This window comes from Penicillium alfredii (assembly GCF_028826965.1).
Source record: "Penicillium alfredii strain IBT 34128 chromosome Unknown utg000010l_segment0_segment0, whole genome shotgun sequence".
Lineage (NCBI taxonomy): Eukaryota > Fungi > Ascomycota > Eurotiomycetes > Eurotiales > Aspergillaceae > Penicillium > Penicillium alfredii.
Window position 1 is genome coordinate 544,015 of NW_026622707.1, and position 25,664 is coordinate 569,678.

Sequence of the window (25,664 nt, forward strand, 5' to 3'; positions counted from 1 at the left end):
TTTTTCTCGAATTGTTTTGCAACATGCGTTTACGATTGATGGCGTTGCAAGGCCATGGCTAATCAGCCGTTGGTTTCTCTTCAACTTGGTTTGTATCTACATTTTCCTAGTCCGCTTCCTGTGAGAAACGGCTCAATGAAGGCATATAACTTTCAAATGTGGTATCCCGAAATGTAGTCTGCTCCAGATTCTCGTATGATACCAAGATATGCACATCATGAAGGTATGTACCGACAACTCGCTATGGAAGATCAATGGCTCTGCAACAAATAACAGCCCATGCGAGTGCTGCAACTACCAAAGAGCCGGACTAAGGAGCCAGTCCCATCTGCCGCAACTCTTCAAAACTAAACTCAATGGCCCGAGCCAACTCCTCCCCACTGAGCCACGACTCGTCATGGGCACCACTGATCGGGAGTACGCTGACGCGGCGATCCCTCCGCGTCAACTCCTGCACGGGAACCTGAGCCTCAGCGGCCTCCCATCCACGAAGCGCCTCCCGCATAGAGCCCAACTGACCCTCATCGACGAGTTCGTCGTCCTTGGAATGCGCCAGGACGACCAACCGCCCCGTTTTCCAGCCACCCTCGACACCACGCGATCCGACCATCTGTGCCGGCGACACCGCATCCCAGAGCAGCTCGTCCGCGCCGAATGCCCCGTCAATGAACTCGCGATACGCGTCGATGTCAGGGTGCGCATCGCGCAGCCGCCGCAGATCGTAGATGCCCGCCACGCCGACAATGGCCGTGGGATGTGCTGTAAGCCGCGGTGGCAGCGGCGCCGGCGACGTGGAGACAGGCTCGATGGTGAAGCTCGGGCGGGCCGCGTTGCCGTGATCTGTGAATGCGTTTTCGCGGTGGCCCACGATGGCGCCCATCACGGCCTGGAAGGCGAGCGTCGCGCCGCAGCTATGGCCGACTAGGATGTAGCGCGACCCGAACCCAAACGTATTCTGTAGGAAAGCGAGTGCGGCTTCGACATCGCGGATGTGGTCTGGGTGCTTGGCGGCACGGAACTCGTCTGGGGCGGTGCTTGTGGGGTCTTGTGGGTGATTGGGGTGTGCGCTGAGCCGGTAGGAGATGGACGCGACGCCCGAGATCGGGGTCTTTGGGGAGGCGCGGAGGATCGATTCTGTTGTGTCGAAGGAGGTCGCGGTTATGGTGGGATCACGCCAGGCGCCGCCGTGGATGTAGCTAGTAGCCCGAGCAAATTCGGTGTCAGTTGCTTTCTTGAGCTTCTGGCGTCTGCGATCGTCGCTCGGTTATGCGGGGAGTTGGGGGAGGGCTCGATACATCACCCAGTAGCCATCGCGGCTGGAATCCAGCGTTGTGACGGAGATGGTTTGGAGGACATGGTGCCGGCCGTAGGTCACCGTTCTTTGGGTGGGCTGGGTCGACATGACGGATGCTCAGAGGTGCCTCGGGACCTGCTGACTCGGTGGGCTCTTCTACTCTGGGGAAAGTGGGACAGGCGATATATGACTAAGTGCCCTGGCCATTGGAATCAGGCCGAATAGAATACTGAGGGAGCGAGGTTAGTCTGTTTTGTCTTCTTCCTTGACACTCATCCCTCACACTTTCTGCCTGAGCAACGCGACGCAACAAAGGAAGACAAAGAAAGGAGCGTCTGGATGTATCCATACTGTATTGCCCCTCCATCCTCGCTGTGACTTTGGTACTGTATTTCACACCGTCAATACCACGCTAAACCCGATCGGCACAATTCGCACCTTTCACACAAACCGTTCATCTCGTTCACCAAGTCTCATCACACCCCGGTGCACCCCCCGTTCACTATGGCCGAGTATGTGTACTGTTCCTGAGGTTGTCGAAGACTATGCTAACGCCTTTTTTAGAAACACTGTTCCCCTCGCGGCCGTCAAGGTCGAGGCCTTGGTACAGTCATCTCTTCCCCGAAACCATTGAAAATCTGCCCTGCTCTCGCCAGCGACGAATACTCATGCCCGACTTTCTAGGTGGTGATGAAAATCATCAAGCACTGCTCCCAGACCTTCCCCACCACCGCAACCGGCGCGATCGTCGGGATGGACGTCGAAGGCGGTCTCGAGATCACCAACTCGTTCCCTTTCCCCGTCGTTGAGATGCCCGCCGAGTCGCACTTTGACAACGCCGCCCCGAACCCTGCGGCTGCCGCACCCCGCGCCAAGGCGAACACGGTCTACCAGGCGGAGATGATCCGTATGCTGCGCGAGGTCAACATCGATGCGAACAACGTAGGGTGGTACACCAGCGCCAACATGGGCAACTTTGTCAACATGAACGTGATCGAGAACCAGTTTTTCTACCAGAAGGAGATGAACGAGCGTACCGTGGCGCTTGTGCACGACGTGAGCCGTAGCGCCCAGGGCAGTCTGAGCCTGCGGGCCTTCCGTCTCTCGGCCAAGTTCATGGCCGCATTCAAGGAGAACAAGTTCACCTCGGAGGAGTATGTACCGTCTGGCCATTTTCTGGCAGGGAAGTCTTCTGGGTTTGACTCATGCTAACCCCTAGCAGACTGCAAAAGTCCACCTTCCGCTACCAAGACATCTTCGACGAGCTGCCGGTGGAGATCCACAACTCGCACCTGATCACCTCCTATATCCACCAGCTGCAGAACCCCAACCCCTCTGGCCCAACGGACCTTCCGCCCTCGCTGAGCGCGCTCGAGTCTAGCCCGTTCTTCAAGTCCTCTACGATCAACCCCAACTTTGACAACCTGTCACTCAGCATCGATCCCTTCCTGGAGAAGAACTGCGATCTTTTGCTGGACAGTATCGAGACTCACAACACCGAGGTCAACAACTACCAGTACTACCAGCGCGTGCTGGGCCGCGAGCAGCAGAAGATCAACAACTGGAAGCAGAAGCGCAGCCAGGAGAACGCCACCCGCGCCACGCTCAAGCAGCCGCTTCTCCCCGAGGACGAGTGGCAGCGCCTGTTCAAGCTCCCCGCCGAGCCCAGTCGGCTGGAGAGCATGCTCAACACCCGGCAGGTGGAGCAGTACTCTCGCCAGGTCGACAGCTTTGTGTCGTCCACGACGGGCAAGATGTTTGCCGTCAAGGGCAACCTGCTGCCGGGCGAGACTGCCAAATAAGTTCGGGACGGGGAGCGAGTTAGTAACCGGGGAACCGGAAGGGCTTTTGGGATTGCATGACCTTGTTTCGGCGTAGGGAGGGAAAATGTTTCTCTATGTGGGATGTTAATACGACTTCCTGTTTTGTTCTATGCGTGCCATGATTCGAGCTGTGTCTTTGGCGTGGACTCGCTTCTCATAGAAAATATATGTTTACACTTCACTTGCAGCTTCTTGTAGCTGTCAACCCTAAAGAGGTTAGGGCATCGCGGCTCAGGTGACATTCCATGACCTCATGCGCCCATCATCTAGTCTGCTATCGATAAGACTCAAGGTGTATCCCCATAGGAAAGAAGAGATGAGATTTTTGGAAGGCAATGTCTGCCGCGATTGTCTCCATGTCGGCTTTCCCTCGGAGCCCGGCCCCCCAGATCGCTCTTGATGTATAACAGCCATACTGACATCTGGATCGTGAGTTACTTTCTTTTGGTGTTGTGCAGGTCGAATTGAATCAAGACGAGGGGGAGAGGAGAGAGAGAGAAAGCAGGTCTTGCAGATGCAGCAATATCCATTGACTGATAGATTCACTGAAATAAACAGGCCGGCGCCTTTGCGGCAGTCATTGTCGACTTCATTGTCTACCCCGTCGACACGCTCAAGACCCGGATCCAATCTCCGGACTACGAGAAAGTGTACAAGGATGCGCGGACCGGCGCTGTGCGACGCAATGTGCTCTTCCGGGGAGTATACCAGGGCGTCTGGAGCGTGGTGTTCGCGACGATTCCGTCGTGTATGTTTCAACCTTTTCGGCCTAACACTTGCTTTGATGGCTTGCACGCCTGTTTTTGTTTTCTGGGGATATGCAATGATTTACCCCGGATCCAGCAGAGATATCGAGTTGCTTTATTTTCCAAGTATGCGAGTGCTAACAAAAGAGTCTACATTAATGTTCATTAGCGGGAGCCTTCTTCACCACCTACGAAGCAGTGAAAAGCACCCTCCACGACTCCTCCAACCACAGCGCCTACACTACTGACGGAACGCCTAACGGACCACGTCTGCCCTTCACGCATTCACTCCCCAGCCCCATCATCCATGCCATCGCCTCTTCGACCGCAGAGATGGTCGCCTGCCTCATGCTCACACCGGCCGAGGTACTCAAGCAGAACGCACAGATGATCAACGGCGGCAGTGGCAACAGTAGAAAATCTTCAGATAACCATCATGGTACAGGCAGCCGCACTGCCATGCGCCAGGTACTGGCTCGATTCCGCCGGCATCCATCACGGCTGTGGAGCGGGTACATGGCGCTCGTGGGCCGCAATCTGCCGTTTACGGGGCTGCAATTTCCGATTTTTGAGTGTGTGCGGTCTCATCTGATCGACTGGCGGTGGAGATGCAAAGCTGCTACAGCTACTGCTAGTACTAACCCCAATCTCACGAGTAATAGCAGTAGTAATGGCAACAGCAGCAGCAGTGATGTCGATAGCAATGGCAATGGTAGTGAAATACCATTTGCCCCAAACAATACAGACCAGCTCATCGAGCGCGCCGGACTAACAGGTCTCTCGGCCTCGATCTCGGGGACCCTTGCCTCGATCGTCACGACGCCCATCGACGTGATCAAGACCCGGGTCATGCTCTCGGCCAGCAACAATTACAGCAGCTCTAACAGCAATGAGAACGCTAAATTAGGTACAAATGGCAGTTCCCATGCCGACAAAATACACAGCAAAGGGACGTTCGCTGTGGGCCGCGACATCTTCTGCAATGAGGGCATCCGTGGGCTCTTCAAGGGCGGGGCGATCCGTGCGGGCTGGACCGCTGTGTCGTTGAGCATGTATCTCAGTCTCTATGAGGGGGGTCGGTTTTATTTGGAAAATCGGCGGAGAGAGCGCGATGGGGTTGATCGGCCGGGGGTTCGATCGGAGGATGGGGAGGCGGTCATGTAGAGTTGCATGGGTTGTTTCTTTCTTGTCTCTTTCTTCATCTTTCTTCTTTTAACAAAGCCATAGCGGATCAACTTCTTCAAGAGGACGGATTTGGGCAACTTCGGCGATCTTCTCTCTCTTTACCACCTTAACTGCACTCGAGTCAGACTCAGTTGAGTCATTTATCACCGGTTCTTCTCGGAGATCTCCGCACTAGCAAGTGAGTATATCTCAACTCGTCAGCCCTATCCGGCCGTTGACTGATAACCCTAACCCACCCCCTATTTCCTGTGGAGATGTCCACACCAAGAAAAACAAAGTCCACTTTTGAAACAAACAGGGCACGGGGACTCGGTTTCATTTCGGACACGGGAGTCAAAGCACAATTCAGGATTGGAAAGGGGGAAGAGAAGGAAAAGAAAGAAAATCTAAATATAAGACTCTATTGCACTGTCGAGCTTAACCCTCTTTTTGTTTGATTGTTTGGTCTGCCCATTACATCCTCCACAGATCCAAGGTTGAAAATTCACAGTGACAGCTGACAGTCGAGGCTAAACTGTGGGTAAACTAGCAGGCTGGCAGGATTCTCACTTGCGAGACTGCCGCTGATGTTCGATCCTGCCCCCTTATCATGGTCCGCGCGCCAAGCCACTAACGCTGCGTGAGGTGACAATTGTTACATGATCGAACCAACCTTGGAGGTTGCTGTGCAGCTGCAGGTGGGATCTGACAGTTCCTTATGCGTGGCTCCCTCGTGCTATCCATGGATGGCTCGGGAGGAAAGATTGATACACCTATGGATATGGTCCTTGAGAGACTCTAAAATGGTCAGAATGGCAGATCGACCAAACGCCACGGTGTATATAGACGAGAAGAAGAACAAAAGAACAAAGCTGGGGTTTAAGCGCCAGAGCCTGTCGGGCAAACCGGCCCCCATTATCTCCATCGGAAGCTTGCCGTCTTCCAAGGTTCAACGGATATGTCCACGAGTTCATGTCACATCATCGGGGACGGCCAATGAGGCCGGAGAGTGCTCCATCAACCTGTTCGTCCGAACATCCGTTCAGCTAATGAACTCTCTCCAAGTGTATCGACGAGGACACCGCACTTCCTTGCCCTGCGAACTGGATCCTGCAGCTCACCACGTTCCCGTAGGTCCCCCCGGGATATGCGCACGTCGTCCCGGAAGAGGTTAGATGACCCACTTCCACTCCACCGAGTATAACGTGGTTTTATTACCAGGATTCAAGAGAGAAAGACTGGATGTGCTAGACTCCCCGCAGCCTGGATCCCTCAAGAAATCACTTGGGGACCCTCATTTAAATCCTCTGCATGCGCCTGTTCCCAGGCGCAATATCAATGTTTTATCTTTAAGAATAATAGAGACATCTACCCGTGTTCTATCCCGTCTTTCTCCCGGTCCTCCATCGCAAAAGAATAATATTGCAAATCCTCTTACCAATCCTATGAGGGCCACAGGATGCTATGCTCGCCCCAATTGCCTTGTCCCACATATTCCAACAGGGCCAGTCTGGCTCCTTCCACCACTACCTACCTGAGCAATGACAGCAGCACATGGGATTGGAAGCGGTTTTCAGCCGGTCAAGTCGATGTCGAGGCTCAACAATACCCGCGCATGAGCTTTGCGTCGATCCGATATGCCATCCTCACCATCTACCGCCGGCTCTTTACGTTGGTGTACTGCGCCAATGCCGTGGCCTTTGTGATTATCATGGTTGAAAGCCGGCAAAAGTTGCTGGCCTTTGTCAATGCCGCCAGTGTCAATCTGTTTATCTGTGGTCTGGCCCGTCATCCAATGGTGGTGAACTGCATTTTCTGGACCATCTGCCGTATCCCGCGATCGGCGCCCCTCGTGCTGCGCAGGAGGGCTGCCAAAGCATACCATTATGGCGGAGTCCATAGCGGATGCGGCGTGGCCTCCTTTTTATGGTATACGGGGCTGGTGGCGCTGATCTCGCGCGAGTATTGGGTGAAGCATAACTCGGCCCTGATTTCCATCCCCGTGATTGTCCTCGCCTATGTTTTACTGGTCGATCTCGTGGCTGTCATTGTCGTGGCATATCCGGCCCTGCGCACAAAACGACATGACTATTTCGAGTTCGCTCACCGGTTCTGTGCTTGGGCCGCCGTGGCTCTGTTCCTGACCCTGTTGATGGTCTTTTCAAGCCAAGCCAGCCACGCCCAGGGCATGTCTCTTGGCCTCTACCTAGTCGAGCTCCCCGCATTCTGGTTTGTGCTGGGGATCATCGCCTCGATTGTCCACCCCTGGCTGCTGCTCCGTCGCGTGCAGGTGTGGCCCGAGTTTCTCTCCTCACATGCTATCCGCCTCCACCTCAGCCACGCGCCCACTGCATTTGGCAAAGTCATCGGGCTGTCCAAGCATCCGCTGCGAGACTGGCACAGCTTCGCCACGTTCCCGGATCCCGACGGCAAGAGCTTCTCATGTCTTGTCTCCAAGGCAGGCGACTGGACTACACGATGCATCGATCAAAAGCCCACGCAGCTCTGGAAGCGCGGCGTGCTCATGTACGGTTGTATTCATGTAATGCGGGTATTCCGCCGAGTGGTCGTGGTAACCACTGGGTCCGGCATCGGGCCCTGTCTGTCATTTCTCAGTGAGCCAGATCGGCCTCCCCTGCGAGTAGTGTGGCAAACACGGAACCCTCATAAGACCTACGGCTCGGATGTTGTCGGGCTGGTGCAGCAACTCGACCCCAACCCCCTCCTTCTGGACACCACCACCACGGGACGAGTGGATATGGTGCCAATTGTACAGGAGCTTATCCGCGAATTCGACGCTGAAGCGGTGTGTGTGATTAGCAACCCTCGGCTTACAAAAAGAATTGTGTTTGAGCTCGAAGTCCGCGGGGTGCCGGCCTTTGGGCCGATCTTCGACTCATAGAATTAGGGCTAACGAAGCAAAATGACGAAACCACAAAAGAAACATTCCAAAATCATGATTTTTCCAACTCCACCTCAATTTCCCCTGCAGAATGTATGAACACATGTTTTTTTTTTTTTTCCTCCCTGCAATCGGGTTGGGTTTGGCCAGACTAACTGTAGAGTTGACATCCACTTCGTCCCCTTTTCTCCACCATTCGATTAGCCCACGGCTGTCAATGGTAAGTTGCCGGGCCGTGGGATCCACACGCGACTTGGCAAAGAGAGGCCAATCGGATAGGCATGGGATGAAAATCCCTGCAGGGACAGTATTGTCATGGGTGTCAGCCACACCATCCAGATTGTATGAGTTATTATTTACACCATATAGTGTGGGAAGTATATACACTTCCAGGGGGGAGCATGAATCATGAACGGTACTTATGTCTGCAGAAACCAAAATAATACCGTCCAACTCTCTCCACACGCTCGACGGGGTCCTGTAATCCTGTCTGAAACACACTTGGACACACTTCGAAGGCGCGTCGTGGAGATGGCCTCAGGGGGGCGGGATCGGTTACTAGTGCGGACGTTGGCGTCGCCACTAGCTCCTCAACCACGCGGCAGAGGTATCCCGAGGCCGTTGAAAAGACTTTGATAGAGGGGGCCGGAACAAAGTCTTTATGGTCTGGCTACTTTTCTTTGAGGATTTCTATGCCGATCCATCCCAAGTTCATCCGCTTTCTGGGCCAAGTGCCAGTCAACTTATATGATGTGTAACGATATGTGGGCGCATTGCCAGAATGAGATATCCCGGTCAACCTACTCATAGTGGAGCATCATTCGACATATCTCCTGTCCAATTCGTCTGATTTCCCCCCCCTCTGTTTTACAAGGATGAGTCCGGTGTGGGCTCCACAGTGGCCGGCATCCCATCAACCCCGGTCTCCCGCGCCGTTATAAAAGAATAATAAATTATAAATTATAAAATATAATATTATAAAATTATAAAATAAAAATAAAATAACCCCAGAAACCCCGGTTGTTCTTGAATGGCGGTTGCAGGACTCAACAACGCTTAACAAATGGCCTATATCCAGCCTGGTGGCAACGACGGTGGCGGGCCCATCTTCGACACCCTGGCTCAATTTTACGTGTGCGTCGCCATTGTCTGGACAGCCGCGATCTTGGGAGGAAGCGCGTTTCTGATCGTGAATCGCCATGAGCAATGCATCCGCATCCGCAATCTACTCCTCGCCCTCAGCGGCGTGGCCTGTCTCCATGTCTACTGGATTCTGTGTATGGTCGCATACTCCATGGGCGGGCAGTACCCCTGCGCCGCTGAGTACTGGATCATGAGTATCTATCTGCCGCTGGGCATTGCGCTGTTCCAGGCGAATAGTATGCAGCTGCTGAGTGTGTATGGCATCCAGGAGAAGCTGCTCTATACCGCGCAGCAGCCGTACCGGCCTCCGTTCCTGGGTCGGGCTATCTCGCCTCGTCGGTTTCTGGCGCAGTGGAAGCAAATGAATTTGGTTCAACGGACGGAATGGGGCATTGTGGTTGGAATGATCGTGCAGGTTCGTTTGGGGTTATCTTCACTGCTCAATCCCCTTGCCGGTGATCTATATACTAACTTGTGTCCTAACAACTCTAGCTGGCGCTGTCCCTCTCAATCTTCCTCACCTCTCGCAAATTCCAGTCATTCGGCACCTTCTCCCAACATGTGAGCTCTGAGCAATGTCGACGAGGCCCGGAGTGGATTCCGTCGATTCTTTGGCAGTTGTTCTGGTCGTGGATCTTCGCGCCCTACGTTCTGTGGAAGATTCGCAATATCCATGATATTCACCATTGGCGGTTTCAGATCACTTGCTGCGTCATTGCCGCGTGAGTATTCTACATTTTTCGCCATCATCCAACACCCAATGGTGCTAATATAATAGATGTACAGGCTACCCGGTTCGCCCATGTGGTTCGCCGCGCTGTACTCGACAACCGACGCCTGGGCAGCAATCAACCGGTACTGGGTGCCGGCTCTCTGGTACATAAAACACCACCCCTCACAACCAAATTTAACAGAAACTCAACTGACCAACAAACCACAGGTTCGCCCCCGGGATCATGACCATGGAAGCAATGGCCGTCTTCGTACCCTGCTACGAGCTCATCACCTCACGAAGACAGCGCAACCGCATCCTCGGCGAACTCCAAGCCTGGGACGAGATGCGCTCATCCGGCGTCACAAAGCTGGACTCCGGCGCCTCGCACTCCAAAAGCGAAACCAGCACCACCTCCATCCCAGAAGCATATTCGCGCCGAGCGCTGGAGCGCTGTCTGGCCGAAGACTCGAGCATGTTGCTCCGGTTCGCGGCAGCAAAAGAATTCAGCGGCGAGAACATCATTTTCCTGAACTACGTGCGCGATTGGAAAGCCGCCTGGGCGCGCATCACAACCACAAAACCGACATACGACTGGGTTCGAGATCCACAGTACCACCGGCTGCATTTCTTCAAGATCGCGCTGGAGATCTACGCCGCGTGCGTGGATCTCAAGACCGCCGAGTTCCCCATCAACATCGAGTCGCGCATCTACACGGATCTGCAGGCCGTCTTCGGCGACGGCGTCCAGTATATCAGCGCCGCGATCCTTGCGCGCGGCGCGGCGAATGCGGGCGCCGATACGCGCGTTTATAGGAATCTGCCGGACTCGTACACGATGAACCCGTCGTCGCACCGCAAGAAATCGTCTGCGATTGTGGTCGTCGACGAGGATACCCATGCGCTTTGCTTGGATGACTATCCGCACGAGAATCAGAGTATCATGCATATCGAGCCGCGGGTCCCCAATACCGTGGCCGTGTCGCCGGTGTTTGGGAATGGCGTGTTTGATCAGGCTGAGAAGTCGGTTAAGAATCTTGTGTTTACGAATACTTGGCCTAAGTTTGTTGATTCTTCGAGCGATTTGTCTGTTCATTTCAAATGACGATTTGCATTTCATTTCATTTCACTTCTATATTTTTGGGGGGTTCATCTTTTTTTTTAATACCTTCTTTCGGATCCATGGCCTGTATTAATACCATGTTGTATATAGAGCACACAATGTAGAAATTGATTCTCCCTGTGCTCTTCGATGAGCACGTCGCGAGGGATGAGCACTTGAAAGAAGCTTGAAGATGATACCAATGAGCCACTGTAATCAATCGTAGGGATTGCACTCGGTTCACTTGCGAGGTCTATTCTACCATCTAGAGTATCTACTAAGAATGCGAAACCTCGGAGTCGAAAGTGTCATAGAAATCATATTGCATCCAAAAGCCCAGTCCATAAGGTACATGATAGGTCATAGACTCATATCTGTCGTCAAAGGTGTCTGTCTGTATCAGACTCAAAAGAACAAAAAGGGACCAAAGAGACGCTCGCTCCATCGGTATAGAAACAGAGAGAAGAAACAGAAGAAAAAGAAGAAAAAAACGAAACATATAAACACAATTGCCTCACACTGAATCATATATCCCCCCCCAGTTTAGAGATTAGAGATTCGTGAGCTTGCGGAACCAGCTCGACTTTTTGGGTCCAGAGCTCGGAGGCGCCTGTCCGCCATGCCGACTCCCATGAGACCTCATACCACGATCACGCTCGTAGTCGCCGCTCCCGGAACTGCTCTTGACACCTTCGCGGCGTGCATCACGACGACGCGCCCGAAGATCCTCAACTTCCTCTTCCGCAACCCCGGGGTACTTGGCTCTCCGGCGGGCCTTGCGACGCACCGCGCGCCGGGCTTCCTCGTCCGAGGAGATGGAGTGCGCGCCAGCGGCTTCAGCGGCCGCAGCGGCGGGAGGGGGCATATCAATGACGGTGGGGACGATTGGAGGGGGCTCTGGGGGCTCGTCGGCTTGGGAGTAGACCCAAGATGAGATCTTATCTTTCTTGTTGCCAGGCATCACCGGCGCAGGAGCTGGCTCTGGCGGAGCCCTGGATTTGCGACGACGAGCTTTCGGATCCTCGGGCGCGGCCCGAGATCCGCGTCGGCGGTTTGGGTCTGGTTCCTCGGGTGAAAACTCGTCCGGGGGTCGCTCTTCGACGCGCGAACGTCGGCGTTTGGCTTTGGCGGCCTGTTCCTCTTCGCGTATTCGGCGGCGCTCGCGGCGCTCAGCAGCCTTGGCTTCGGCGGCGGCTTCGGCTTCCCGCGCGGCCTGTTCCTCTCGAGCACGACGCTCTTCGCGTGCAGCGCGGCGGGTCTGTTTTTCTTCACGGCGACGCTCTTCTTCTGCCTCCCGCGCTCGCTGTTCACGGGCTTCACGAGCCTTTTCCTTTTCCTTCCTGCGAGCCCGCCGTTCCTCCGCTTCCCGGGCTTCGTTTTCGCGAGCGTCTGAAGGAGCCTGTCGAGAGGTACGCTTAGCCCGGCGGGCAGCCTTTCTGGCTTCAGCGTCTTCCGCCTCGGTCTCGGCACCTCCAGCAGCACCAGCAGCGTCGGTCGTGAACCCTTCACCATCGGTATCGGGTTTGACAGATCGGCGGCGGCGATCATCACGTCGCACCCGGCGAGGGTCGTCTCGCTCCATCTCGTCGTCACGGTGCGAGCGCGACTTTCGTCGCTCTGGCATCTCGGGGCGCGTGGTCTTTCTCAAAGAGCCGAAAAGTCCCATCAATCCTCCGGTTTCTTGTTTCTTCGGGGCTGTGTTGGAACGCTTTGGGCGTCGCTCTCTGGGTGGCGCATCAACAAAGGCGAGGTCGTCGGGCCCTGACACCACGTCAGGCCCATGTTGTGCTTGGTCGGCATCGACCAAGACAGCGTCATCCTCGTCAGGCTTGGCTCGTGACTGGTGAATCGCAAAGTTAATACCAATTCTTGCAAAGAAACCCGGACCTAGACTCACCTCTTTCTTCGATTTGCGCTTCGATGGCCGCGATCCTTTAGAGCCCTCTTTTGGTGACTGACCATCGGCGTCTTCCATGTCGACCATGACCAGATCATCATCATCAATCGCATACGGATCTCTCGGGCCTATGAGCTCAGATTAGTCCAATGGTGACCTGGAAAAAGAAACCTGGGTTCCACGTACCTGATTTCCGCTTGTCAGCGCGCGGCCGCTCACGCCGCGACTTGGCAGCATCGATGCCCATTAATTTGGCTGCCTTATCAGCAACCTCAGGTTTCTCGTCCGGCGGCGGTGACGGCATTGCAGCTTCGTCTTCTTCATCAATTGACGGCCGCCTTGATACGGGTCTCGAGGAAGGTCTGGATGCAGAAGCACCTGTTTTCTTCGTTTTTGTCCGCGTGGGCGGGGGCGCTCCGATGATGAAGTTGGAGAGGGCTGTACCACGCTGGTTCTTCGAGGACCGCGCTTCTCGTTCTCGTTCGCGTCGCTTCTCCCGATCTGATGCAGATGACTTCTCGACCTCATGATCGGAGTCCTTGGGTCGAGATTTTGTCGACTTGGACCGCGCTGCCGCAGGAGAACGCTCCCGAGTCGATTCTTTTTTCTTGGGAGGCTCCCCTTCCTCTTGGGGTTTGCTCTCCTTTTTGCCGGACTTCTTTGGAGGCGGGGCCGCTCCCCAGAAGCCCCAGGACGATGTATTAGCGCGATCGACACGCGCACGATCTTTCTTGGATTTCGGGGGGTCCTGTTCAGTAGGCTCTGGCGGGGGTGTTGGAGGCGCACCCTCGTCGGCTTTATCATCTTCCTGTGTGTCCTCTTTTGGCTCCTCCGCTTCCGCAACAGGTGGTTCCTCTGGAGGCGGAGGGGGAGTGGGCTCCTTGGCAGCAGCGGCGGCGGCCGCCGCCTTCTCGGCCGCCTTCTTGGCCTTCTTCAGTTCTTTCTTGGACATTTTGGTAGGGTCTGGAGCAGGCGGCTCGGGCTCAGCCTTGGATTCGGGCTCTGGTTCGGGCTCAGCAGGTGGCTCGGGGGGCTCATCAGGGAAGCTCCCAGGAACAGAGTCCTTGGAAACTTCTTTGTCTTCTTCCGGCTCCGGGACTTCCTTCTTGGAGGCAGAGTCCTTTGTGACCTTCTTTTTGGATCCTTTCTTGGTCGAAACCGGTTCCTCTGCGGGTGCCTCGGGCTCGGGCTCAGGCTCGGGCTCGGGCTCTGGTTTCTTTTCCTTGCTCTTTGACTTGGAGCTTGCCTTTTCTTCCTTTGCCTTGTCCTTTTTGTTTTGCTCGAGGGCCTTGATACGCTCGGCAACGGAGAGCTTGGCAGTTCCCTTTGTCTTCGATGTTTTTTCCGGGGGAGGGGGCTCCTCAACAGGCTCAGGTTCGGGCTCTGGCTCTGGTGCAGGCTCAGGTTCTGCTGGGGGTTCAGGCTCCTTTGGATCATCGCCAACGTCAATAAGGAGGTCCTCTTCCGGTGGTGGCTCTGGTTTCTCTTCCTTGGACTTGGACTTCTCCTCTGTCTTTTTGGTCGCTTTGGCTTTGGGTGTAGATCCCCCGGTCAACGCCGCCCAAAAACCTTTGGCGGCCTTGGGCTCTTCCTTGGGGGGTTCAATGGCCTTGGAACTCTTCTTCGTGCTCTTGGTCTTGGGAGCCAGATCGGCCCATATATCATCGTTTTCATTGGCAGCTTCCGGCTCTGGAGTGAGGCCCTGGGCAGGGGGTGGGCGCGGGTGGAGGGGGCTCGTCAACATCCTTGCCCTTCTTCTTTTTCTTCTTGTCTTTTGAGGTGTCCCAAAGAGCCCAGTCATCTTCGTCAGCCGGTTTCTCCTGTTCTGGTTCCGGGGCGGGCTCGGGCTCGGGCTCCGCAGCAGGTTCAGCAGCTGCTTCTGCTTCCGGGTCTGGCTCTGGAGGGTTTTCAGGTGGAAGTTCGATATCTTGGCCCGGGATGGGAAGTCCTTTTCGCTTCAGAGTCTTTTCGCGTTTCTTGCGTTCCTTCGAAGACAAATTCCGCCAGTTATCATAGAGGGGGTCATCCGGCAATGTTGGTGCTGCCGGTGCTTCAGGCTCCGGCTCCGGCTCGGGTTCGGGTTCAGGCTCTGCTGGTGGTTCGGGTTCGGGCTCTGGTTCAGGTTCAGGCTCGGCTTTGCCCTTCTTTTTCTTCTTTTCCTTGGTGGTAACATTCCACCCGCCCCAATCATCCTCGGCTTCCTTGGGCTTTTCAGGCTCTGGCTCCGGTTCCTTGGACTTTTTGTCTTTCTTCTTCCCTGCAGTTCCCCAGCCGTTCATCCAGTCATCCTCCGCCGGTGGAGGCGCCGGAGGGTCTGGGTCAGATAAGAGATCGATCTTCTTCTTTTTGTCCTTGGATTTGGTTGACACACCCCAACTCCAGTCATTCTCAGGCTCTGGGGACTTCTTCGGCTCTTCAGGCTCAGGCACAGGAGCTGCCTCCTTTGCCTCCTGTGCCTCTTGAGCTTCCTTTGCTTCCTGAGCCTCCTTTGCTTCCTTGGCCTTTTTCTCCATCTCCTTCTTGACCTTTCGCTGCTCCTTCTTGGAGAGACCTTGGAACCAGGCTTCATCATAAGCTGGCTCGGCTTTCACCGGTGCGGGCTCAGGTTCAGGTTCAGGTTCAGGCGCTGGCTCAGGCTCGGGTTCGGCTTTGCCTTTCTTTTTCTTCGTATCCTTGGTTGTTACATTCCAGCCACCCCAGTCATCTTCTTTGGGTTCTGGCGCAGGCTCCGCTTCAGGCGGGGACCCCAAGTCGCCAAAGTCGAAACCGCCAGCGGTCGTCTTAGTTGATTTCTTCTTGGAAGAAGTTGCCCAGGGATTGGTGTCCTTGGGTTCTTCCTTAGGAGCTGAATCACCCGTCAGCCCACCAAGACCCCATTTGCTGCCAGTAGTCCAGTCTTTACCCCAGCCACCAAAGCTGAACCCGGTCCCGCCGGTCTTTGGAGCCGGGCTGTCAAAATTCAAGTCCAACTGCGGCGCGCCATCGTTGAGGCTCACATCTTGAAAGCCTCCTGGCGGTGCCGGATCTTCCTGCGATTCAGGTCAAATCTCGAACAGTAGCATCATATATCAAAAGTAAAAAGCATACCTTGTCTTTCTTCTTCTTTTTCCCTACGGTCGCAAAGCCAGCCCAACTATCGTCACCGCCGCCGTCGTCTGCGTCGTCGGCCCAACTGAGGTTATTAGCAGCAGAAGCATCAGCAGCTTTTCGCTCTTCCTCTTCCTTGGCGCGCTTCTCCTCCTCTTCTTCCTGTTCCTTCTTCTTGCTCTTTTTCTTGCTCCCACTCACGGCCCAATCGCCCCAGTCATCACCGCCATCGCCGCCATCACCGTCGCCACCGGCGCCACCTGCATCACCCCCAGCATCGCCGCCGCCGTCACCATCTCCGGCGGGTGGTTGATCGCCACCAGGATCCGAGCTACCGCCAGTGTTTTGCGGGGGCGGCGGTGCAGCTGCTTTCTTCGTAGGCTTCTTCTTTTTGTGCTCCCGGACACCCGTCAGGATCTCAAAATCAATATCCACATCGCGAGTGCGATCTTTCCACAGCATAGACGGAAGGCCACGAGATTTCGCCCCTGGCGCGGCTGGCGCGGCTGGAGCAAGCGGGGTTTTGCGCTGCGCGGACGGCGGGAGGTCCAAGTATTCCGGAGGGAGATCGTGAATCGCATCGTCGTAGGAAGGCGGGGGCTGGTATTCCGGACAGAAGAAGCTCTTTTCAACGAACGCGGTCTTGCCGGACGAAATGGCGTAGTCTTGCAGCCACGAGCGTGTCAGAGCCGCCTGTAATCCGGCGATGACCGTTGCAGTTTCAATATCCATAGTGTTTTCTGCATCATATGCCATGCTCTCAATTTCTTTCGGGTTTTCCGCGCGCTCCTGGTGGGCAACGGACCACCCGACCGTCTCCATGTCGAGATTGAATGCGCCGATCCGAAAGATGGTCCGATCAGACACCGGTCAAACCCACGTCGGAGGGGGAGACCACATGGGGTGGTGGGATTGGAGTCGGGGTCCCCGCGGAGGAAACGCTTATCGGTTGGAATGCGAGTTGACGTGCGGAGCCACAAGATCCGGGGAATGTGTTGCGATACGGAAAAAAAGGACTCGAGCTTCAGCTCTGGATCGCAACTGATAAAAAAAAATAAACCAAAAAGCGAGGTATATAAGCACGAGAGCCTCCCTGCACGACCTGCGCGATTTCAGGTGCTAGTCGGACTTGGGTTCGGAGAACTGCGCTGGACCGATGGGCAATAGAGACCCTAGAACAGGAGGACAGTGGGAAGGGATCAGAGAAGAGAATATGCCAGAGGGTCTCCAAAAAAAATGAGCCCGACAAGCAAGATGAGAAAGCAAAGAGAGAAAAGTCGATCTCGCAGGGATGGACGCAGTTGGGGCGGTGGAGGTGATCATCCGAAGTATGACGGACCGTACACATTCCACAGCAAGCAGCAAGACACTTGGATGGCTCCCTTTCTGTGTCTTCTTAATGATATAGAATAATTTGAAACAGAAAATATATTAAACCCGGGAATATATTAAACTCGGGAACTCCTGTTCATTCCCCGAGAGAAAAGTAATAATAATAATAATAATCGCGAAGAGAAAAAAAAAAGATGGCTGGGACAAAACACCCTGATCGCCCCGAGGATATACTCCCACTCAACTTCTGCATTTCTACAATTCTGCATTTCTTGGTTCTTCTCCCCCTCTCTGCACGGCATACTCTCCCTGGATTAAGCCCAAGTCGCACAGACACCCTGCGGTTGGTTGATCTACCTACGCATACAGCATGCAGACAGGACGCGACCCTATCGATAACGAGAGTCCCCCTCCACTTTCAAGCCAGGGTTGATCCGAGTCAAAGCAGGGGGGCAGTTGGAAATACAACTGGATTTCCCCCCATGCTAACTAAACATGCGAATGCTCATGCCATTCCCAAGGGTCTGGTTCACCGCATCCAAACCAGGGAACGGTGGTTCCCCTATCCATGGATTGCGATGGATCATGGAGAGAGAGGTCGCATACCCGTGGATGCCCAATGACCCGGGCGGGTAGGCCCGTGGGAAGTGGGCATCAAAACAAAGACTTGCATTTGCATTGGACTTGGGAGAATTTCCTAGAACTAGACATGAAAGAATAATAAATAATCGAGTTGCAGAGATCTTATATCTATGCTCAATTTGGATATAGTAGAGTGGAGGTATCTATGAATATATATTCACAATAGAGAAATCTGTCATCATAATATACTCTTCCCCTTACAAACACAATATAACTCGAGGCTTTAACCCTGAAATTCAAGACAAACAATACTCTATATATCTCGATCGCTGGAGCACGAACCCAACGCATCACATTCTCACACCGCCACTCTTCCATCGGAGCCAAAAACCCACTTGTGTGGGGTATGTGGCAAGTTGACTCATGGACAGGTTGCACTGCAGACCCCAGAGACTGGAGGCAAGAAATACGCGGGTTTGGCAGATATATCAATCTCATCAAGTCCTATGATAAAAACACAAAGCCCAAGGAAACTACAATACAGCGACAAAAAGAAAGGGAATAAAGCGGCATGCAGGAAACACAAATCAAGACCCCTGTCCCAACCTCAGACTAAACACCGGCTTCTCTTGAAAAGAACGTGGATCCCCCTTATGCGGACTCCGGATGGGGGCTGGTAGCCCTCTTGGGCACCTCTCCATACACTTCCAGGTGCTCTCTGATATATCGCTCACGGTCCTCGGCGGCAAGGTCGACGTAGCGCTGGGCTCATAATCAGTCGTTGCAAACCAAGGAATCACACACATTGTGGTAGTGGGAAAGCTTCTTACCTGTTTTTCGGATGGGGTCAATTCCTTCCACTCCTCGGCAACGCGAGAGGCGACCTGCGTTCTCTTCACATGCTTGAAGTCACCACTTTCGTTTCGTTCCGTGTTGTAGGCGATGAAGGCAGAAAGAGGCTGCTTGACTTGTCGGTCGTCTTTGAGAGGCCGGAAGACCTTCTTCTGAAGGCGCGCGAGTTGCCGCCGGGCGAGGTTGGCCTCCTTGATCTGCAGGGGCGTGTGCGACTTCACCCACGACTCATAGGCTGCAGAATTAGTCGCCTTGTTCGATTCAGCTTTGCCTCGGTATTCCTACGTTATAATTAGCATGGAATGAGAATACAAGAGATGACAAAGAGCAGAGACTGACCTCGAGCTCCGCAGAGTTCATGGACCTCACAAGCCCCGCAGCAGCGCTGAAGTAATCCGATGGCTTTCGAGGCTCAGAAGGCACTTCAGATCGAAGCTCAGTAAGCTTTGACGTCAAGGCGACAATGTAGGCGGATTGGGGCAGCTTTGCAGGTGGCGTTAGGCTAGCCTCCTTGAGTTCTTTAATCCGTTGGCGGTGCTCCTGTTGTTTCTTCTTTTCCAATTGCTTCTCAGTCAACACACGCTTTTTGGCAGGCTTCTTGACTGGTTTCTTAGCGGTTTTCTTGGACTTTTTGGCCGGCTTGCTCTTGGTGGACCGGTTCGACTTGGGAGTGGAGGTAGTCGCGTATGTGTGAGACTGCTGGAACTTGATAGCAGAGCGATATCCAGAACAGGGAGTCATCAATCGCGGGCTGGTCGCGACGGCAATGCGACGAAGCTGGTTCTGCACGCCCACCACCCGACTATGGCGTGCGAGGGCAACGCCGAGGCGCAGGGGCCGAATGGCCCTACGAGTTGCGTACTGCCAAGGCATGGGGAAGTGAACAAGAGTGGGATATAATCTAAGAGCGTCCAAGAACGAGACAAGTGTCAATTGAGTAAGCGCGAAAGTAGCTTGAAGGAGCTCCTGTCGCAGGCGGAGAGAGGGAGGCTGGTTGCCGGGGTTCGCGTCGTTTGGGTCTCTCCGCTTTGGGATTAGTGTATAGTCACGTGCAAACCCTTGATTGATATACCACGTGACCAAACGGGTTCCCAATCGCCAAGTCAAAATGGCATCGTTTTCGAGACCTCCCCCAATTACTATATCTCCCAGTGGCGAACCGTACGACCTGCTCGAATCCAAGATCCACATGGCAGCGCGGTGATTCTTGCAGGTCTTTGCTCGACTCCGGGTTCCTTTGAGTTCCAGTAATACTCACTTATCGTTGGCCTGCAACAATGGCTCGCCACGGGGATACTCGCTCACCATCACCAGTAGGCAGCACATACTCGTCATCCCGCCGGAACCGCAGAGATGATGATCGCTATGAGAGGAACAGACGGGATGATGGGCGAATGTACCGCCGATCCCGCAGCCCAGAGGTATGTGGCAATTCCGGCTTGAATTTTCGCGGAATGAACTAACCAAGTTGACTTTTTGGTTGATACAGCGGCGGTACCGAGAACGTGAACGTGATCGCGGCCGCGATCGAGATGCATATCGGCGACGCGACCGTTCCCTAGACAGACGTGACGAAGACAATTATCGGCCCAGTCGTCGAGACCGATCGCGAGACCGTCGGCGGTCCAGAGACCGGGATGATGACTACGAATATCGTCGCAGAAGCCGCGAGAGGGATTACCGAAGCAGGCGAGATGATTCGCGCGACCGCGATCGGAGGCGCACAGATGATTCTGCTGACTTGAAGCGCAAGTCTAGACGGGATGATAGCCGTGACCGTGTCTCGAATCGGCGGTCCAGGTCAAGGACTCGTGAAGTACGTCATGGATATGTCCATATTTGAGAGAATGCATTATACTGATTCATATTTTGCAGCCGTCTAAGCCGTCCACACCCGCTCCAACCGCTCCAACCGACGAAGAGAAACGAGCTGAGCGGCTTGCAAAGCTGGAAGCATGGAAGCAGAAACAAGCCGCTGAACGGGAACGGAAACAACGCGAGCAAGCAGCCGGTGGCGCCCGGAATCTCCTGCAAGAGATAGACCGGAAGTCAGGTTTATCACCAGCTGTTGGCTCGCCTCGACCTGCCACGCCACCTACCGAACCACAAGCTTCCGTTTCTTATCCCGGAAAATTTGATCCCAAGGCGATTGCCAAGAATGCGACCCCCTCAGCTCCTGCGCTGCCCGTACTGGGCAACGACATTACCGTTCCAGCTGCCAAGCCGCCGTCCTCGACCATTCCGCCAACACAAGCTAGCAAACTCCCTGCACAAACCACCAAGGCTCCGGTCCCATTGAAAACCAAGGGTAAGGTCAGTGGATTTGGGTTGGGTGCGAAACAAGCCTCGGACGCCGAGAAACCGTCAGCTACTCGAACTTTGGGCTTCGGCGAGGAAGAATCAACACGCAAGAAACTTGAAAAACTTCCGACCCCTCCGCTTGATGATGCCAAGGATGTTACTGCAGTTGGAGACGATGCAGGCGAAGATGACGACGTTGACATGCAAGACGGAGGGACAGAAGAAGAAGCTGCGGCTGCGGCGCGTGCGGCAGCAGAACGTCGTGAAGAGCGGCTTCAGAACCAGCATCTAGCCTATCAATCACAGAGTGATGTTTCAACTGCCGATCAAACTCCTCAGCCGACTGGGGATGTTCACATGGCTGACTCCAACCAACAAGCCGAATCTGCCGAAATGGAAGTTGATGAGGCCGAGGACATCGATCCCCTGGACGCTTTCATGTCAGGCCTGGCAGATACTGCTCCACCGAAAAAGACCGTGGGGGCCAAGTTCTCCAAGAAAAAGGAGGCACAACCACCGCAGGCCATTTTCGGGGATGAAGCCGACGTGGACATTACTGCCGTTGGTGATGACGATGAAGATTTCCTTGCCATCGCCAACAAGAAAAAGAAAAAGGAAATTCCAGTGGTTGAACACGCCAAAGTTGAGTATGAGCCGTTCCGTAAGAAGTTCTACAACGAGCCTTCGAATCTTGCCGAGATGAGCGAGGAAGAGGTTGCCAGCCTGCGTCTGGAACTGGATGGGATCAAGGTTCGTGGCCTTGATATCCCTAAGCCCGTGCAAAAATGGTCGCAGTGCGGATTGGGCGTGCAGACGCTGGATGTTGTCGACAAACTCGACTACGAAAGCCTTACATCCATCCAAGCGCAGGCAATTCCCGCAATCATGTCTGGTCGCGATGTTATTGGTGTCGCTAAAACTGGTTCTGGGAAAACCATCGCCTTCCTCATTCCGATGTTTCGGCATATCAAAGACCAACGCCCGCTGGAAAGCATGGAAGGCCCTGTTGGTTTGATCATGACACCGACCCGAGAGCTGGCCACCCAAATCCATAAAGACTGCAAGCCCTTTTTAAAAGCCTTGGGTCTGCGCGCCGTGTGTGCGTATGGTGGTGCCCCGATCAAAGACCAAATTGCCGATTTGAAACGAGGCGCGGAAATCATTGTTTGCACTCCGGGTCGAATGATTGACCTACTCGCGGCGAATGCAGGGCGAGTTACGAACCTGCGACGCGTCACCTATGTCGTTCTTGATGAGGCAGATCGCATGTTTGATATGGGCTTTGAACCGCAAGTTATGAAGATCATGGCCAATATCCGCCCTGATCGCCAAACCGTACTGTTTTCTGCCACCTTCCCTAGGAACATGGAGGCACTGGCTCGCAAAACGTTGAAGAAACCAGTTGAGATTGTGGTTGGTGGCAAAAGTGTCGTGGCTCCTGAGATCACCCAGATCGTCGAGGTTCGCAACGATGACCAGAAATTCTTTCGTCTATTGGAGCTGCTGGGTAACCTGTACTCCAATGACGAAAACGAGGATGCACGGGCGTTGATTTTCGTCGACCGCCAAGAGTCTGCTGATAGTCTCCTCAAGGAATTGATGCGGAAGGGCTACCCGTGTATGTCGATCCATGGCGGAAAAGATCAAGTTGACCGTGACTCCACCATTGAGGACTTCAAGGCAGGCATTTTCCCGGTTCTTGTTGCCACCTCAGTCGCCGCTCGGGGTTTGGATGTCAAGCAGCTCAAACTCGTGGTTAACTACGACGCTCCCAACCACCTGGAAGACTACGTTCACCGGGCTGGTCGAACCGGCCGCGCTGGAAATACCGGAACCGCGGTGACATTCCTGACCGATCAACAAGATCGGTACTCGGTAGATATCGCCAAGGCACTGAAACAGAGTGGTCAAGAGGTTCCTGAGCCGGTTCAGAAACTGGTCGATGCCTTTTTGGAGAAAGTCAAGAGCGGAAAGGAGAAGGCGAGCGCCTCTGGATTTGGTGGCAAAGGTCTTGAGCGACTTGACCAAGAGCGTGAAACAACCCGGATGCGCGAGCGACGAACATATAAGACCGGCGAGGAGGGCGAAGAGGAAGAAGAGAAGGGAGAAAAAGCGGATGAAGCCGAGGACCGGTTTAATAAGGTGCTTTCGTCTGTACAATCTGCCGCTGCTCCGGCTGCCCCGCTCGCAGGTGTTCCCAAGGGTATCGATCTGGACGGCAAGATTACCGTGCACAGGACCGAAAAGGACCCGGCTGCGGCTTCGAAGAATCCCCTGGACAAGGTCGGCTCTGCAGTCGCCGATATCCACGCGCGCCTGAGCAGAGCGGGTGTGATGAGGTCTGGTGTTCCCATCGACAACCGCGGACCCGACGCAGGAGCGTTCCATGCCACGCTTGAGATCAATGACTTTCCCCGTAAGTTTTCATCTCTTCCTTGTTTGCATTCTCTTTGCTTGAAACGCGTGCTGATCCTGTTTTTCTACTGCAACAGAGAAAGCTCGTTGGGGTGTTACCAATCGTACCAACGTTGCCAAGATCTTGGAAGCAACTGGCACGTCCATCACCACCAAGGGCAGTTTCTATGCGGCTGGCAAGGTGCCTGGCCCGAACGAGAACCCCAAGCTGTATATTCTGGTGGAAGGTGAAACGGAGATCTCGGTCACGAATGCTATGCGCGAGCTGATGCGGCTGCTCAAGGAGGGAACGATGGCGGCGGCGGATAGCGATGCCCGCGCGCCTGTGGGTGGTCGGTACAATGTTGTGTAGCCGCTTACTCAATCGGGGTTTAAGGCAACGTGACATGCGTTGAGGGTTAACTTACGTGGTTGTACTATATCATCGGTCTTGGACCGAGAATTCTAGCGAGAGACAGCAGGAATTGATGCAAGCATGATCCACAAAGTGTTTAGTGTATTCATGGATATATTGGCATATCAGAGTGCTCCATATGGAGCGTCAATTGGGGGGGGGGGGGGGGGCGCATAGCTCTTAGCCACGCTGTATAGTATGATGATTCGCATGAAGGAAATGTAAGAAATCAGTCGCTCCAAGAAACAGGTGGGATTTGCGACAACCAGCTGAACGCAGCAGGAAAAAGAACGCCACAAGCATCGGGGGAAAAGAAAATGCTTTAACGCCCGCAAAAATGAAAAGGCAGGTTCTCTCTCATTCGCAACCAGCCAGCCTTTTTACTCCCATCTCCTCGCCGCCTCGGCTCCATCCGCATCACGCGCAGCCCTCTCCGTGCGACTGACCTCACCCAGAGTCTGCGACTGCGTCTGCGCCTTCTGCGCCGCGAGTTTGGAACCGAGTTTGCCCTTGTTCGCCGTGGAGCTGCTTTCAGCGCGTTTCTAGTGTCGATAAACAGTCAGTAAGTACTATCATCCGAAACAGTAACGATAATTTTATTTCTTACCTGCGCCGCTATCGCTGCATTGCTCCGCGCCTCATCACTGCCCCCCTCGGTGCTTTGTCCCGTTGCACTCTCGCCCAGTGTCCGGCCCGGCGTGCCCTTCCAGTTCGTTTTGGCGGGAAGCGGGGCGCGGGGAGCGGAGGCGTTTGCGCCTGCGGAGGGGGTGGTGCCGACGACGCGACCGGGTCGGGAGAAGGGGTCTGGCTCGTTGGCGGAGCGGGAGCAGAGATTGCCCATGGTGGATCAGATGGGATCGGAGATAAATGGGATGGATGGGATTTGGATTTGGAGCGGTGGGAAACAAGCGCGGTCTGATTTAAGTGGGACGATTGAGTTTGCGCAAATGCGAGGAATATACAGGGATTCAAATCAGATTGAAAAGAAAACGACGCAAAAATATGGGTCAGTTGTGCTGAAACTGAAGTCAGTGTCCGGCCATAATCTTTCCGGGGAACGATGGGATCGCGTCGAGATAAGCCATGATTATCGAGTGACGATCTGGGGCAAGGCGGTGGGCGGGGTTATGTCAGCATTCTGGGCATTGTTGCATTTGCATGCGAATCCACTCATTGATTCGATGACGAAGGGCGTCTTATTGATTTATTTTGCAGGGCTTGGGTCATTTGGCCAGAAAGCAGTGTGTATCGCATCGATGGATGTCTTGCGCAACTCATCTCCCCGCGATGAGAGAGAGACTTAGGGCTGAGCGGAGACGAGGGGCAGAACGAGGGACATTCCAGGAGAGAAAAAGGAACAAAAAAAGGTGAAAAAGACATACGCGGGGAAGAATCAGATCGGAATGTCCTGCGCGATGTATGTGCTCAGATTTCCCCGTTGACCGCTTGCCAACGTGCGCCATGCGATTCGCTCGACGTTTACGTTTAACCCCCAAGGTCCTCATCGTCCCAAAGGTCCTCAGCATCGGGTCTCACTCTGCATCACGCCCCTGATACCCCTCGTGCAGGTTTTTTTTTACTTGACCTAACACCTCTCCCAAGGTCCTCTTTGTTCCTCTGCACGTCGTTGATCTTGCCTGTTTTTCCGAGTGCGTCGGTTATGTCGCCGGACTTGCACACATTCCTTCGAGGTTAAGCCCATGACACAATCGTGAAACTATTTGTACGGAGGGAAAAAAAAACCAGTACTTGCGATCCATTTCTCGGGGGGCACATTACTGGTAGTCAAATTGCGCAGAGGATTTGACTCTCGGTTACGTGATTTTTCTCTTCTCAGCCCTGGATATTGTACCTGGTGGTCCTTCTACTATCTATCCCACTTCGCGCGCACCCCCGGGTTTTACTCCCCGAGTTTCCC

At 54.3% G+C, this 25,664-nt stretch overlaps 10 protein-coding genes across 10 annotated transcripts; 5 read left to right on the forward strand and 5 right to left on the reverse strand.

The window, feature by feature from the left end:
- Positions 1-310: 310 nt before the first annotated feature.
- NUU61_007753 (arylformamidase) lies at positions 311-1,402 on the reverse strand (the record flags this gene model as incomplete). The annotated part of the gene is made up of 2 exons (XM_056658278.1): positions 311-1,247; positions 1,296-1,402. 2 exons carry the CDS (start codon positions 1,400-1,402, stop codon positions 311-313), a joined length of 1,044 nt encoding a protein of 347 aa, XP_056508571.1.
- Positions 1,403-1,798: 396 nt separating this feature from the next.
- On the forward strand, positions 1,799-3,096 carry NUU61_007754 (putative eukaryotic translation initiation factor 3 subunit EifCh; the record flags this gene model as incomplete). Its single annotated transcript, XM_056658279.1, has 4 exons — positions 1,799-1,806; positions 1,859-1,898; positions 1,979-2,448; positions 2,517-3,096. The coding sequence occupies 4 exons, from the start codon at positions 1,799-1,801 to the stop codon at positions 3,094-3,096; spliced, it is 1,098 nt and encodes a 365-aa protein (XP_056508572.1).
- A 420-nt stretch (positions 3,097-3,516) lies between these two features.
- On the forward strand, positions 3,517-5,027 carry NUU61_007755 (putative mitochondrial carrier protein; the record flags this gene model as incomplete). The annotated part of the gene is made up of 3 exons (XM_056658280.1): positions 3,517-3,546; positions 3,676-3,865; positions 4,033-5,027. 3 exons carry the CDS (start codon positions 3,517-3,519, stop codon positions 5,025-5,027), a joined length of 1,215 nt encoding a protein of 404 aa, XP_056508573.1.
- A 1,459-nt stretch (positions 5,028-6,486) lies between these two features.
- NUU61_007756 (uncharacterized protein) lies at positions 6,487-7,929 on the forward strand (the record flags this gene model as incomplete). Its single annotated transcript, XM_056658281.1, has 1 exon — positions 6,487-7,929. One exon carries the CDS (start codon positions 6,487-6,489, stop codon positions 7,927-7,929), a length of 1,443 nt encoding a protein of 480 aa, XP_056508574.1.
- Positions 7,930-8,992: 1,063 nt separating this feature from the next.
- NUU61_007757 (uncharacterized protein) lies at positions 8,993-10,889 on the forward strand (the record flags this gene model as incomplete). Its single annotated transcript, XM_056658282.1, has 4 exons — positions 8,993-9,487; positions 9,565-9,794; positions 9,859-9,948; positions 10,013-10,889. The coding sequence occupies 4 exons, from the start codon at positions 8,993-8,995 to the stop codon at positions 10,887-10,889; spliced, it is 1,692 nt and encodes a 563-aa protein (XP_056508575.1).
- A 547-nt stretch (positions 10,890-11,436) lies between these two features.
- Positions 11,437-15,980, reverse strand: NUU61_007758 (uncharacterized protein; the record flags this gene model as incomplete). Its single annotated transcript, XM_056658283.1, has 5 exons — positions 11,437-12,726; positions 12,784-12,911; positions 12,970-14,485; positions 14,526-15,812; positions 15,927-15,980. The coding sequence occupies 5 exons, from the start codon at positions 15,978-15,980 to the stop codon at positions 11,437-11,439; spliced, it is 4,275 nt and encodes a 1,424-aa protein (XP_056508576.1).
- Positions 15,981-16,159: 179 nt separating this feature from the next.
- Positions 16,160-16,692, reverse strand: NUU61_007759 (uncharacterized protein; the record flags this gene model as incomplete). The annotated part of the gene is made up of 2 exons (XM_056658284.1): positions 16,160-16,201; positions 16,276-16,692. The coding sequence occupies 2 exons, from the start codon at positions 16,690-16,692 to the stop codon at positions 16,160-16,162; spliced, it is 459 nt and encodes a 152-aa protein (XP_056508577.1).
- A 1,743-nt stretch (positions 16,693-18,435) lies between these two features.
- NUU61_007760 (uncharacterized protein) lies at positions 18,436-19,509 on the reverse strand (the record flags this gene model as incomplete). Its single annotated transcript, XM_056658285.1, has 3 exons — positions 18,436-18,546; positions 18,615-18,917; positions 18,976-19,509. The coding sequence occupies 3 exons, from the start codon at positions 19,507-19,509 to the stop codon at positions 18,436-18,438; spliced, it is 948 nt and encodes a 315-aa protein (XP_056508578.1).
- Positions 19,510-19,913: 404 nt separating this feature from the next.
- Positions 19,914-23,704, forward strand: NUU61_007761 (uncharacterized protein; the record flags this gene model as incomplete). The annotated part of the gene is made up of 4 exons (XM_056658286.1): positions 19,914-20,057; positions 20,126-20,452; positions 20,512-23,353; positions 23,430-23,704. 4 exons carry the CDS (start codon positions 19,914-19,916, stop codon positions 23,702-23,704), a joined length of 3,588 nt encoding a protein of 1,195 aa, XP_056508579.1.
- Positions 23,705-24,126: 422 nt separating this feature from the next.
- Positions 24,127-24,587, reverse strand: NUU61_007762 (uncharacterized protein; the record flags this gene model as incomplete). Its single annotated transcript, XM_056658287.1, has 2 exons — positions 24,127-24,288; positions 24,354-24,587. The coding sequence occupies 2 exons, from the start codon at positions 24,585-24,587 to the stop codon at positions 24,127-24,129; spliced, it is 396 nt and encodes a 131-aa protein (XP_056508580.1).
- Positions 24,588-25,664: the final 1,077 nt, after the last annotated feature.